The sequence below is a fragment of the Cherax quadricarinatus genome, unplaced genomic scaffold (genome assembly GCF_038502225.1).
Source record: "Cherax quadricarinatus isolate ZL_2023a unplaced genomic scaffold, ASM3850222v1 Contig53, whole genome shotgun sequence".
NCBI lineage: Eukaryota > Metazoa > Arthropoda > Malacostraca > Decapoda > Parastacidae > Cherax > Cherax quadricarinatus.
Genome location: NW_027195079.1, coordinates 127838 through 141424, shown reverse-complemented (window position 1 = coordinate 141424; position 13587 = coordinate 127838). Strand labels below are relative to the sequence as shown.

Here is a 13587-nt window from a genome sequence, read left to right as displayed (position 1 = left end):
GAAAGGGAGGGTATCTTAATTTCTTGAATCAAGAGTGTTTGACTGGTATCAAGACACTACCCTCTTTAAGTGATCTGCACTTACAAAGTGGGCATTTAGGAACTAATTAAAATTTTTACAGCAGACTATAGTGGACCCCCGCTTAACGACCACCTCCCAATGCGACCGATTATGTAAGTGTATTTATGTAAGTGTGTTTGTACGTGTATGTTTAGGGGTCTGAAATGGACTAATCTACTTCACAATATTCCTTATGGGAACAAATTCGGTCAGTACTGGTACCTGAACATACTTCTGGAATGAAAGAAGATCGTTAATCGGGGGTCCACTGTAATTGGCAATGCCAACCATCTATAAACCAGTATGATGTTTTTTTTTATCAAACCTTTATATTTAACAGTACCGTATCAAAACAAGAATGGAGGAACACTGCAGAAGGCCTACTGGCCCATGCAAGGCAGGTCCTTATCAAAACATCCTCTACCCAAAGCTACCCAAGAATTAACTCCCATAACCAATCACACCAGTCAAACCCAGCCCCTCTCACTCATATTTGTCCAATCTTTTTAACCCTTAAACGGTCGAAACTTATATACGTTTTTTCAACATCTAAAAGCATGTAAAAAATGTAGATTTTTTTGTTTTACGTGTAAAAAGTTTTAATCTACATTTTTGTTATACAGTGGACCCCCGCTTAACGATCACCTCCAAATGCGACCAATTATGTTAGTGTATTTATGTAAGTGCGTTTGTACGTGTATGTTTGGGGGTCTGAAATGGACTAATCTACTTCACAATATTCCTTATGGGAACAAATTCGGTCAGTACTGGCACCTGAACATACTACTGGAATGAAAAAAGTTCGTTAACCGGGGGTCCACTGTATTTGGAAGTATGTAAAAAAAGTAGATCTACTTTTGTAGCACTACGAATTTGAATTTTGATCCGTTTCGAGCGTTTAAGGGTTAAAGCTACCCAAGGGCCTAGCCTGTATCACCCTACTGGGAAGATTGCTCCACGCATCCACAACTGTTAGAGAACCAGAAATTACGTATGTCCTTTCTAAATCTAAATTTATCCAACTTTAGGCTAACATTACTTTGATTAATCTCAAGAAGTACTAGTAACAGAAGTCCAAAAGTTATTTTACAGCTCTATACTTCACTAGTGAGGCCTCATGTTATAGACTTCAAAATACACATACAATATTTTTTGCTGCTTCTAAATAAAATCTACTTACACTCCTCAGGTTCTTCAGGCTGAAGGTTTTCATAGGTTGTGTATTCTGATTCTTCAACTTCCTTCACCTTTTTCTTCTTTTTCTTCTTTTCTGAAATAAATGTAGGAAATCTTCATTGCAGCCGATTATAACGTTTAACAACTAACATACAGGTGCTCCTCGACTCGCGTTGGTTTGACTTGTGATACTTTGGCTTTATGATGGTGCAAAAGCAATTAATTACTTTGGAGATGAAGCACAAGATAGTTACCCAGCACGAAGGGAGCAAGTTTGTAACTTATTCATTTACTTTCAATAAAGTATTTAGTTACAGTAATTATTTATTTACTTATTCATTGACAGTAGTTGTTTAGCATATACAGCAGGGCCCCGCTTTACGGCGTTTCGCTTTACAGCGTTCCGCTAATAAGGACATTTCAAATTATGACCAAAACTTGCTATATGGCTCCCCCCACCTGTCTTTCTAATACGGTCACAGCGGCCCACCGAGTTTGTTTACATTCTCCCTGAGCACATCTCATTATGTCTGGAAACTTCCCAAAATTTCAAGTGTTTTAAAGTTATTGTATATTTTATATGTATTGTACTTGATAATTAAACTTGTGTACACCTGTACCTAAATAAACTTACACACTGTGCTAGCATGTAGGTACACATTAAAATCACTAAGAGTCTCTCTACTCTTGATGCAATAATAATAATAATAATAATAATAATCTCTTGGGTGCATTAATGTCGCATATTACGTTAATATAGACATTTCCCTTATTCTATCTATGATATTTTTTTCAAAATTATATAAGAAACAATATGTAACACACAAACATGATACATGCACCCACAGTATAAAAATTTATACAAATATGAGATGTTTACCAAATGGTTTGTAGAAGTGTCGGAAGAATTACGTTTTCTCTAGCCCGTCACCTGTTACTAGGGATAACTGTAGAAAAATATTCCTTTCGTATACCTTCACTTTATAGCTATTCACGACCCTTGTGGGTCTAGCACTTCTTTTTTATTATGATTATAATAATAATAATATCATCATTCACTCTAAAAATGGTGTGTTGCATGAGAATAGGAGTGTTGCTGTTTATAATTCTGTACTAACTTGTACACAGTGTAAGAGTATTTGTTTCGTGATTTAATTATAATAATAATAAAAATATTATAAGGTAAAAGTTTCACAAACTCTTACAAATGTACATGAATGAATTAAACTGGACACGTATTAATACCGTCTATTTCGCCTGACTGAGTGATCGTCCACAACCTGTTCAGTTTGTTTTTTTACGCTGTCTGAGCTCGGTGTATCTCGTTCTCTCTCGTTTGCTCTTCGTTAACTAATTGGCTCTCGTTGACGATGGCATTTAAGCTTAGTTGTGATAAAAAGAAGAGTCGTAAGCCTCTTACTTTAAGTGCCAAGTTAGAAATGATTAAACTTAGTGAACAAGGTATGTCAATGGCTGAGATAGCACGTAAGCTTGGTTTGGCTCGTCAAACAGTTAGTACAGTTGTGAACAATAAGGAGAAAGTGTTGCAGGAAGTTAAAAGTGCTACACCAGTGACCACTAAAGTTATAAGAAGACGTGATAACCTTATTGCTGACATGGAAAAACTTTTAATGGTGTGGATTGATGATCAGACTAGTCACAATGTGCCTTTAAGCAGAGCCATTATCCAGTCCAAAGCCCTAAGTCTCTTCAATTCTATGAAGGCTGAGAGAGGGGAGGAAGCTGTTGAAGATAAATTCTCAGCTAGCAGAGGCTGGTTTAATAGGTTTAAGGAAAGAAGTCAACTTCACAACATCAGAGTGCAGGGTGAAGCTGCAAGCGCTGACAATTTAGCTGCAGAAAATTATCCACGTGAACTAGCCGAGATAATAGAATGTGGTGGATATACCAAGCAACAGATTTTTAATGTGGATGAGACTGCATTATTTTGGAAGAAGATGCCATCTAGGACATTTATTGCTAAGGAAGAGAAGTCAATGCCTGACTTCAAAGCTGCAAAAGACAGGCTAACACTCTTGCTAGGAGCTAATGCAGCTGGTGACTGCAAGTTAAAACCTATGATGATTTATCACTCAGAGAATCCTAGGGTCCTAAAGAACTATGCAAAAGGCAACCTCCCAGTTTATTATAAATCTAATTCGAAAGCTTGGATGACTGCCAATCTTTTCATAAGTTGGTTCACGGACTATTTTAAGCCTACAGTTGAGGCTTACTGCAAGGAAAAGAAAATTCCTTTTAATGTTTTACTTGTTTTAGACAATGCCCTGCCCACCCTACAGCTCTACATGGTATGTACAGGGAGATAAATGTTGCTTTTATACCTGCAAACACAACTTTCATTAAGGCTGTAAATTTCCTAGACAGTGATAAAATGCCTGGGCCTAAACAAAATAAATTAAAAACCTTTTGGAAAGGTTTCACAATTTTGGATGGCATTAAAAATATTAGAGATGCATGGAATGAAGTTAATGAAACTACACTCAAAGGTGTTTGGAAGAATCTGATTCCTGAACTTATGGATGATTTTGAAGGTTTTGAGAATCCAGTGGGGGGAAGTGTGTGTAAATGTTGTTGATATGGCAAGGGAATTAGAACTGGAAGTGGAGCCTGAGGATGTGGAAGAATTGCTTCTCTCTCATGATGAGGCTCTGACAGACCAAGACCTTCTTTTGATTGAAGAGCAAAGAAAGAAATTTCAAGAAGAGGAGATCCATCCTGATGATAGTCCTGTTACCATTAAAGAAATGAAAACCCAGGATTTGGAAGAAGCTATCAACCATATAGAAATAGCAATGGCAATTTTTGAGAAGATTGATCCAAATTTTGAACGAAGTTCAACAGTGAATGCAACCCTTTCCCATGATGTTACATGCTATAAAGAAATTTTAAGGGAAAGGAAAAAAAAATCCATGAGGCAAAGTTCAATGCTTTCCTACTTTAAGAAAATATCATGGCAACCTTCAACATCAACAGCCAGCCTTCAACAGCCTTCAACATCAACAGCTAGCCTTCAACATCAACAGCCAGCCTTCAGCAGCCTTCAACATCAACAGCTAGCCTTCAACATCAACAGCCAGCCTTCAACATCAACAGCTAGCCTTCAACATCAACAGCCAGCCTTCAACATCAACAGCTAGCCTTCAACATCAACAGCTAGCCTTCAGCAACCTTCAACATCAACAGCCAGCCTTCAACATCAACAGCTAGCCTTCAACATCAACAGCTAGCCTTCAGCAGCCTTCAACATCAACAGCCAGCCTTCAACATCAACAGCTAGCCTTCAGCAGCCTTCAACATCAACAGCTAGCCTTCAACAGCCTTCAACATCAACAGCCAGCCTTCAACATCAACAGCCAGCCTTCAGCAGCCTTCAACATCAACAGCCAGCCTTCAGCAACCTTCAACATCAACAGCTAGCCTTCAGCAACCTTCAACATCAACAGCCAGCCTTCAACAGCTTTCAACATCAACAGCCAGCCTTCAACATCAACAGCCAGCCTTCAACATCAACAGCCAGCCTTCAACATCAACAGCCAGCCTTCAACATCAACAGCCAGCCTTCAACATCAACAGCCAGCCTTCAACATCAACAGCTAGCCTTCAGCAGCCTTCAACATCAACAGCTAACCTTCAGCAGCCTTCAACATCAACAGCTAGCCTTCAGCAGCCTTCAACATCAACAGCTAGCCTTCAGCAGCCTTCAACATCAACAGCTAGCCTTCAGCAGCCTTCAACATCAACAGCTAGCCTTCAGCAGCCTTCAACATCAACAGCTAGCCTTTAGCAGCCTTCAACATCAACAGCTAGCCTTCAGCAGCCTTCAACATCAACAGCTAGCCTTCAGCAGCCTTCAACATCATCAACAGCCAGCCTTCAGCAGCCTTCAACATCAACAGCTAGCCTTTAGCAGCCTTCAACATCAACAGCTAGCCTTCAGCAGCCTTCAACATCAACAGCCAGCCTTCAGCAGCCTTCAACATCAACAGCTAGCCTTTAGCAGCCTTCAACATCAACAGCTAGCCTTCAGCAGCCTTCAACATCAACAGCTAGCCTTCAGCAGCCTTCAACATCAACAGCTAGCCTTCAGCAGCCTTCAACATCAACAGCTAGCCTTCAGCAGCCTTCAACATCAACAGCTAGCCTTCAGCAGCCTTCAACATCAACAGCTAGCCTTCAGCAGCCTTCAACATCAACAGCTAGCCTTCAGCAGCCTTCAACATCAACAGCTAGCCTTCAGCAGCCTTCAACATCAACAGCTAGCCTTCAACAGCCTTCAACATCAACAGCCAGCCTTCAACATCAACAGCTAGCCTTCAGCAGCCTTCAACATCAACAGCTAGCCTTCAGCAGCCTTCAACATCAACAGCTAGCCTTCAGCAGCCTTCAACATCAACAGCTAACCTTCAGCAGCCTTCAACATCAACAGCTAGCCTTCAGCAGCCTTCAACATCAACAGCTAGCCTTCAGCAGCCTTCAACATCAACAGCTAGCCTTCAGCAGCCTTCAACATCAACAGCTAGCCTTCAGCAGCCTTCAACATCAACAGCTAGCCTTCAACAGCCTTCAACATCAACAGCCAGCCTTCAACATCAACAGCTAGCCTTCAGCAGCCTTCAACATCAACAGCTAGCCTTCAACAGCCTTCAACATCAACAGCTAGCTAGGATGATGGTCTGCCATCTCATAATTCAATAACTACACTGCCACTCACCTCTCACACATTCATATTAAGTAATTAAAGGTATGTAATAAATGTACTGTGTGTAATTTTACTTTTCATTTTTTTTAATGCTTAGTTCTATTGCTAATTTAATATATGTCAGTGTAAATACATTATCTAGCATTTATATGCATTTACAAGGAAAATAAAAGGGTGTTCCACTTTATGGCAGTTTCCGCTTTACGGCGGTAGCCTGGAACCTAACCAGCCGTATAAGTGGGGCCCTACTGTACTCATATTAGTCTCACGATACCTGGAGTTTACCTGGAGTGAGTTCCAGGGGTCAACGCCCCCGTGGCCCGGTCTGTGACCAGGCCTCCTGGTGGATCAGCGCCTGATCAACCAGGCTGTTGCTGCTGGCTGCACGCAAACCAACGTACGAGCCACAGCCCGGCTGATCAGGAACTGACTTTAGGTGCTTGTCCAGTGCCAGCTTGAAGACTGCCAGGGGTCTGTTGGTAATCCCCCTTATGTGTGCTGGGAGGCAGTTGAACAGTCTCGGGCCCCTGACACTTATTGAATGGTCTCTTAACGTGCTAGTGACACCCCTGCTTTTCATTGGGGGGATGGTGCATCGTCTGCCAAGTCTTTTGCTTTCGTAGTGAGTGATTTTCGTGTGCAAGTTCGGTACTAGTCCCTCTAGGATTTTCCAGGTGTATATAATCATGTATCTCTCCCTCCTGCGTTCCAGGGAATACAGGTTTAGGAACCTCAAGCGCTCCCAGTAATTGAGGTGTTTTATCTCCGTTATGCGCGCCGTGAAAGTTCTCTGTATATTTTCTAGGACAGCAATTTCACCTGCCTTGAAAGGTGCTGCTAGTGTGCAGCAATATTCCAGCCTAGATAGAACAAGTGACCTGAAGAGTGTCATCATGGGCTTGGCCTCCCTAGTTTTGAAGGTTCTCATTATCCATCCTGTCATTTTTCTAGCAGATGCGATTGATACAATGTTATGGTCCTTGAAGGTGAGATCCTCCGACATGATCACTCCCAGGTCTTCGACGTTGGTGTTTCGCTCTATTTTGTGGCCAGAATTTGTTTTGTACTCTGATGAAGATTTAATTTCCTCGTGTTTACCATATCTGAGTAATAGAAATTTCTCATCGTTGAACTTCATATTGTTTTCTGCAGCCCACTGAAAGATTCGGTTGATGTCCGCCTGGAGCCTTGCAGTGTCTGCAATGGAAGACACTGTCATGCAGATTCGGATGTCATCTGCAAAGGAACACACGGTGCTGTGGCTGACATTCTTGTCTATGTCAGATATGAGGATGAGGAACAAGATGGGAGCGAGCACTGTGCCTTGTGGAACAGAGCTTTTCACCGTAGCTGCCTCGGACTTTACTCTGTTGACTACTACTCTCTGTGTTCTGTTAGTGAGGAAATTATAGATCCATCGACCGACTTTTCCTGTTATTCCTTTACCACGCATTTTGTGCGCTATTACGCCATGGTCACACGTGTCGAAGGCTTTTGCAAAGTCTGTATATATAGTGGACCCCCGCATAATGCTATTAATTCGTTCCTGAGAGCTCAATGTTATGCGAAATTATCGTTATGCGAATTAATTTTCCCCATAAGAAATAATGGAAATCAAATTAATCCATGCAAGACACCCAAAAGTATGAAAAAAAAAATTTTTTACCACATGAAATATTAATTTTAATACACACAAACTTAAGAAAACATGCACAGTTACATGACACTTACGTTTATTGAAGATGTGGTGATGATTGATGGGATGGGAGGAGGGGAGACTGGATGGTTTTAGTGTTTAGAAGGGGAATCCCCTTCCATTAGGACTTGAGGTGTCAAGTCCTTTTCCGGGGTTGCTTCCATTCTTCTTTTAATGCCACTAGGACCAGCTTCAGAGTCACTGGACTTCTGTCACACAACATATCTGTCCATAGTGGCATGAACCTCTCTTTCCTTTATGACTTTCCTAAAGTGTTTCACAACATTGTCAGTGTAATAATCACCAGCACGGCTTGCAATAGCTGTGTGAGGGTGATTTTCATCCATGAAGGTTTGCACTTCAAGCCACTTTGCACAGATTTCCTTAATCTTTGAAGTAGGCAACTTCTTCAATTTCTCTCTCCCCTCCTCCAAAGCAATTTCCTCAGGTGTGGCCTCTTGCTGTTGAAGTTGATCTAGCAGCTCATCAGTGGTTAGTTCTTCATTGTCCTCCTCCACCAACTCTTCCACATCCTCCCCACTAACCTCCAACCCCAAGGACTTCCCCAATGCCACAACTGATTCCTCAACTGGCATAGGATTCTCAGGGTTAGCCTCAAATCCTTCAAAATCCCTTTGGTCTACACATTCTGGCCACAGTTTCTTCCAAGCAGAGTTCAAGGTCCTCTTAGTCACTCTCTCCCAAGCCTTACCTATTAGAGTCAATTGAGTTTCTGAGGTCACTACAAAGCACCTTTCAAACAGAGCTTTTGCGTACAGTTTTTTGAAGTTTGCAATAACCTGCTGGTCCATGGGCTGCAGGAGAGGAGTGGTATTAGGAGGCAAAAACTTCACCTTAATGAAGCTCATGTCCCCACAAAGTCGCTCTGCCAAGTCTGTATGATGACCAGGGGCATTGTCTAACACCAGGTCTAATTTCTTTTCGGTTAGGTAATTTTTCATAGTGGGGGCAAATGCTTGGTGTAACCAGTCATAGAAAAAGTCCCTAGTGACCCATGCCTTATTGTTTGCCCTCCACAGCACACACAAATTAGCCTTGAGGATATTCTTTTGCCTGAACGCTCTGGGAGTTTCAGAGTGATGCACTAATAAAGGCTTCACTTTGCAATCACCACTAGCATTGGCACACATGAGAAGAGTAAGCCTGTCTTTCATAGGTTTATGTCCTGGGAGTGCCTTTTCCTCCTCAGTAATGTAGGTCCTGCTTGGCATTTTCTTCCAAAACAGGACTGTTTCGTCACAATTAAACACTTGTTCAGGTTTCAGTCCTTCACTGTCTATGTACTCCTTGAATTCATGCACATATTTTTCAGCTGCTTTTTGGTCCAAACTGGCAGCCTCACCATGCCTTATCACACTATGTATGCCACTACGCCTCTTAAATCTCTCAAACCAACCTTTGCTGGCCTTAAATTCACTCGCATCACCACTAGTTGCAGGCATTTTTCCAATTAAATCCTCGTGCAACTTCCTAGCCTTTTCACTTATGATCGCTTGATAGATGCTATAGCCTGCTATCTGTTTTTCATTTATCCACACCAATAACAGTCTCTCAACATCTTCTATCACTTGCGATCTCTGTTTCGAAAGCACAGTTAAACCTTTGGCAAGAACAGCTTCCTTGATTGCCATTCTCTTGGACACAATAAAAGCGATGGTTGATTGGGGTTTTACTATACAACCTGGCCGGCTCGGAGACACGCACTCCACTTTCATACTTAACAAATGATCTCTTTCTTCATCTCCATAGTAATTCTCACCCTTATTCCTGTAGGGATGGCACTAGAAGCTTTCTTGGGGCCCATGGTCAATTATTTTTCAGGTGAAATCACTATAAAAAGGCTGTAATAATACGAAATGTTCCGATTGTATGCTTGAATGTTACCACGGAGGCTGACTTGTAAACAATGCCACTGGCAGAACAAGTGAGGCTGGCTCAGGCCGCATGGACGAGTCTCGGATGAATCGCGTTGAGCGAATTTTTAGCACTATGCGAGGCAAAATTTTAGCGATAAAATGTATCGCTATGTGGATTTAACACTATGCGATGCCAACGTTATGCGGGGGTCCACTGTATTACATCTGCATTCTTTTTGTCTTCTAGTGCATCTAGGACCTTGTCGTAGTGATCCAATAGTTGAGACAGACAGGAGCGACCTGTTCTAAATCCATGTTGCCCTGGGTTGTGTAACTGATGAGTTTCTAGATGGGTGGTGAGCTTGCTTCTGAGGACCCTTTCAAAGATTTTTATGATATGGGATGTTAGTGCTTTCGGTCTGTAGTTCTTTGCCGTTGCTTTACTGCCCCCCTTTGTGGAGTGGGGCTATGTCTGTTGTTTTTAGTAACTGTGGGACGACCCCCGTGTCCATGCTCCCTCTCCATAGGATGGTAAAGGCTCATGATAGGGGCTTCTTGCAGTTCTTGATGAACACGGAGTTCCGTGAGTCTGGCCCTGGGGCAGAGTGCATGGGCATGTCATTTATCACCTGTTCGAAGCCATTTCGCGTCAGGATAACATCAGATAGGCTTGTGTTAACCAAATTCTGTGGCTCTCTCATAAAAAATTCATTTTGATCTTTGACTCTCAGTCTGGTTAGCGGCTTGCTAAAAACTGAGTCATATTGGGACTTGAGTAGCTCACTCATTTCCTTGCTGTCATCTGTGTAGGACCCATCTTATTTAAGTAGGGGCCCAATACTGGACGTTGTTCTCGACTTTGATTTGGCATAGGAGAAGAAATACTTTGGGTTTCTTTCGATTTCATTGATGGCTTTTAGTTCTTCCCACGATTCCTGACTCCTATAAGATTCCTTTAGCTTAAGTTTGATGCTTGCTATTTCTCTGACCAGTGTCTCCCTACTCATTTCAGATATATTGACCTCTTTTAGCCGCTCTGTTATTCTTTTCCATTGCCTGTAAAGGGAGCGCCTGTCTCTTTCTATTTTACATCTACTCCTCCTTTTCCTTAGAGGAATAAGCCTTGTGTATACATTGAGTGCCACCAAGTTAATCTGTTCTAGGCATAAGTTGGGGTCTGTGTTGCTTAGTATATCTTCCCAGCTTACATCGGTTAGGACTTGGTTTACTTGGTCCCGCTTTGTTTTTGTTACTGAAGTTGAATTTGGTGAATGCTCCCTCGTGACTAATCTCATTATGTCGGTCTGGGGCTCCGCGCATACATGTCTGAACCTCAATTATGTTGTGATCTGAGTATATTGTTTTTGATATGGTGACATTTCGTATCAGATCATCACTGTTAGTGAAGATGAGGTCTAGTGTATTCTCCAGTCTAGTAGGCTCTATTATTTGCTGGTTTAAATTGAATTTTGTGCAGAGATTTAAAAGCTCGTGTGAGTGTGAGTTTTCATCAGAGATGCCTCCTGGTGTTATTACTGCAACAATATTATTTGCTATTTTCCTCCATTTTAGGTGCCTTAAGTTGAAATCCCCCAGGAGCAAGATGTTGGGTGCAGGAGCTGGAAGATTTTCCAGACAGTGGTCAATTTTTAACAGCTGTTCCTGGAATTGCTGGGATGTTGCATCTGGAGGCTTGTAGACTACCACAATGACTAGGTTTTGGTTTTCGATCTTTACTGCTAAAACTTTCACTACATTTGAGGCATTAAGCAGTTCTGTGCAAACAAGTGACTCTGCAATGTACAGGCCAACCCCCCCCCCCCTTTTGCCTGTTCACTCTGTCACATCTGCATAGGTTGTAACCTGGGATCCATATTTCGTTGTCCAAGTGATCCTTTATGTGGGTCTCAGTGAACGCCGTGAACATTGCCTTTGCCTCTGCAAGCAGTCCACGGATGAAAGGTATTTTGTTGTTTGTTGCTGGCTTTAGACCCTGTATATTTGCAAAGAAGAATGTCATCGGACTGGTGGTATTGTTGGTACTGGGGGGGGGGGAATTTCTTTCCGGCATTAGTATCTGTATCTGTTTGTTTGGAGTGGAGGCCATCGACTGTGGTTCCACTCCAGGAATGACTGGATTTGGTGAACGTTTTCTGCCATTTCCTGCCAGTTTTTTTTTTTTCCTTCCTGGCACTAAGAAACCTCTCCCTCTTGAGTGGCTGTGGCTACCCAGGTTTTCCCATGGCCTGGATGTTTTGTATCTTTGTCCCCTTTAGATGGTGTGCCTGGCAATTTAAGTTATAGCACAGTCTTTCCTGTACTGAAGAGGATACACATTTCAGGGTGAAAAAGCTTACAGGAAGGGAGTTTGCATTTTCCTGTTGTCATATGAGCACGGCATTTTCTAGGGTGGTCATAGTTGCACGTCCCATCTGTTTTTCCAGATTTCCCATGTCTGCAGATACCAAGTGCATAGTATGTGCACAGGTTTGGTTTCCGTTTGCCTTGGGTTTCTGTGACTGTATTCCCTGTTGGTGCATGTTTACCTGTCTTATTCCTATCCTCCCTAGCACCAACAATGGAGCTCCCACAAGTTGTTTTTGGTAATATATCCTCACTATTGCTAGTGCAGTCCTCTTGTTTGCTATTTCCTGTGGTATTTCTAGTTTGCAATATTGGTTTTATCTTATCTTTGACTACACTTGTTTCCCCACTATGGCTCCTGTCTCCCATGAGGTCATTTATATGCATTCCTTCCTGCGTATAATTCCCGACTACCTGGACAAAATCTCCAGCTTCACCATTACCGTCTCCCAGGACAGCACCTCCAGCTTCACCATTACCGTCTCCCAGGACAGCACCTCCAGCTTCACCATTACCGTCTCCCAGGACAGCACCTCCAGCTTCACCATTACCGTCTCCCAGGACAGCACCTCCAGCTTCACCATTACCGTCTCCCAGGACAGCACCTCCAGCTTCACCATTACCGTCTCCCAGGACAGCACCTCCAGCTTCACCATTACCGTCTCCCAGGACAGCACCTCCAGCTTCACCATTACCGTCTCCCAGGACAGCACCTCCAGCTTCACCATTACCGTCTCCCAGGACAGCACCTCCAGCTTCACCATTACCGTCTCCCAGGACAGCACCTCCAGCTTCACCATTACCGTCTCCCAGGACAGCACCTCCAGCTTCACCATTACCGTCTCCCAGGACAGCACCTCCAGCTTCACCATTACCGTCTCCCGGGACAGCACCTCCAGCTTCACCATTACCGTCTCCCGGGACGGCACCTCCAGCTTCACCATTACCGTCTCCCGGGACGGCACCTCCAGCTTCACCATTACCGTCTCCCGGGACGGCACCTCCAGCTTCACCATTACCGTCTCCCGGGACGGCACCTCCAGCTTCACCATTACCGTCTCCCAGGACGGCACCTCCAGCTTCACCATTACCGTCTCCCAGGACGGCACCTCCAGCTTCACCATTACCGTCTCCCAGGATGGCACTTCCAGCTTCACCATTACTGTCTCCCAGGACAGCACCTCCAGCTTCACCATTACTGTCTCCCAGGACAGCACCTCCAGCTTCACCATTACTGTCTCCCAGGACAGCACCTCCAGCTTCACCATTACTGTCTCCCAGGACAGCACCTCCAGCTTCACCATTACTGTCTCCCAGGACAGCACCTCCAGCTTCACCATTACTGTCTCCCAGGACAGCACCTCCAGCTTCACCATTACTGTCTCCCAGGACAGCACCTCCAGCTTCACCATTACTGTCTCCCAGGACAGCACCTCCAGCTTCACCATTACTGTCTCCCAGGACAACACCTCCAGCTTCACCATTACTGTCTCCCAGGACAGCACCTCCAGCTTCATTACTGTCTCCCAGGACAGCACCTCCAGCTTCACCATTACTGTCTCCCAGGACAGCACCTCCAGCTTCATCATTACTGTCTCCCAGGACAACACCTCCAGCTTCACCATTACTGTCTCCCAGGACAGCACCTCCAGCTTCACCATTACTGTCTCCCAGGACAGTACTTCCAGCTTCAC

At 43.5% G+C, this 13587-nt stretch overlaps 1 protein-coding gene across 2 annotated transcripts in view; it reads right to left on the bottom strand.

The window, feature by feature from the left end:
- Positions 1-13587, bottom strand: part of LOC128702514 (nucleolar transcription factor 1-B) — a 65389-nt gene that overhangs the window by 41380 nt on the left and 10422 nt on the right. For both annotated transcript variants that reach the window (XM_070079944.1, XM_070079945.1), the window contains exon 3: positions 1241-1330. In XM_070079944.1, coding sequence (XP_069936045.1) covers positions 1241-1330 — 90 coding nt within the window. The remainder of the gene's footprint in view (positions 1-1240; positions 1331-13587) is intronic.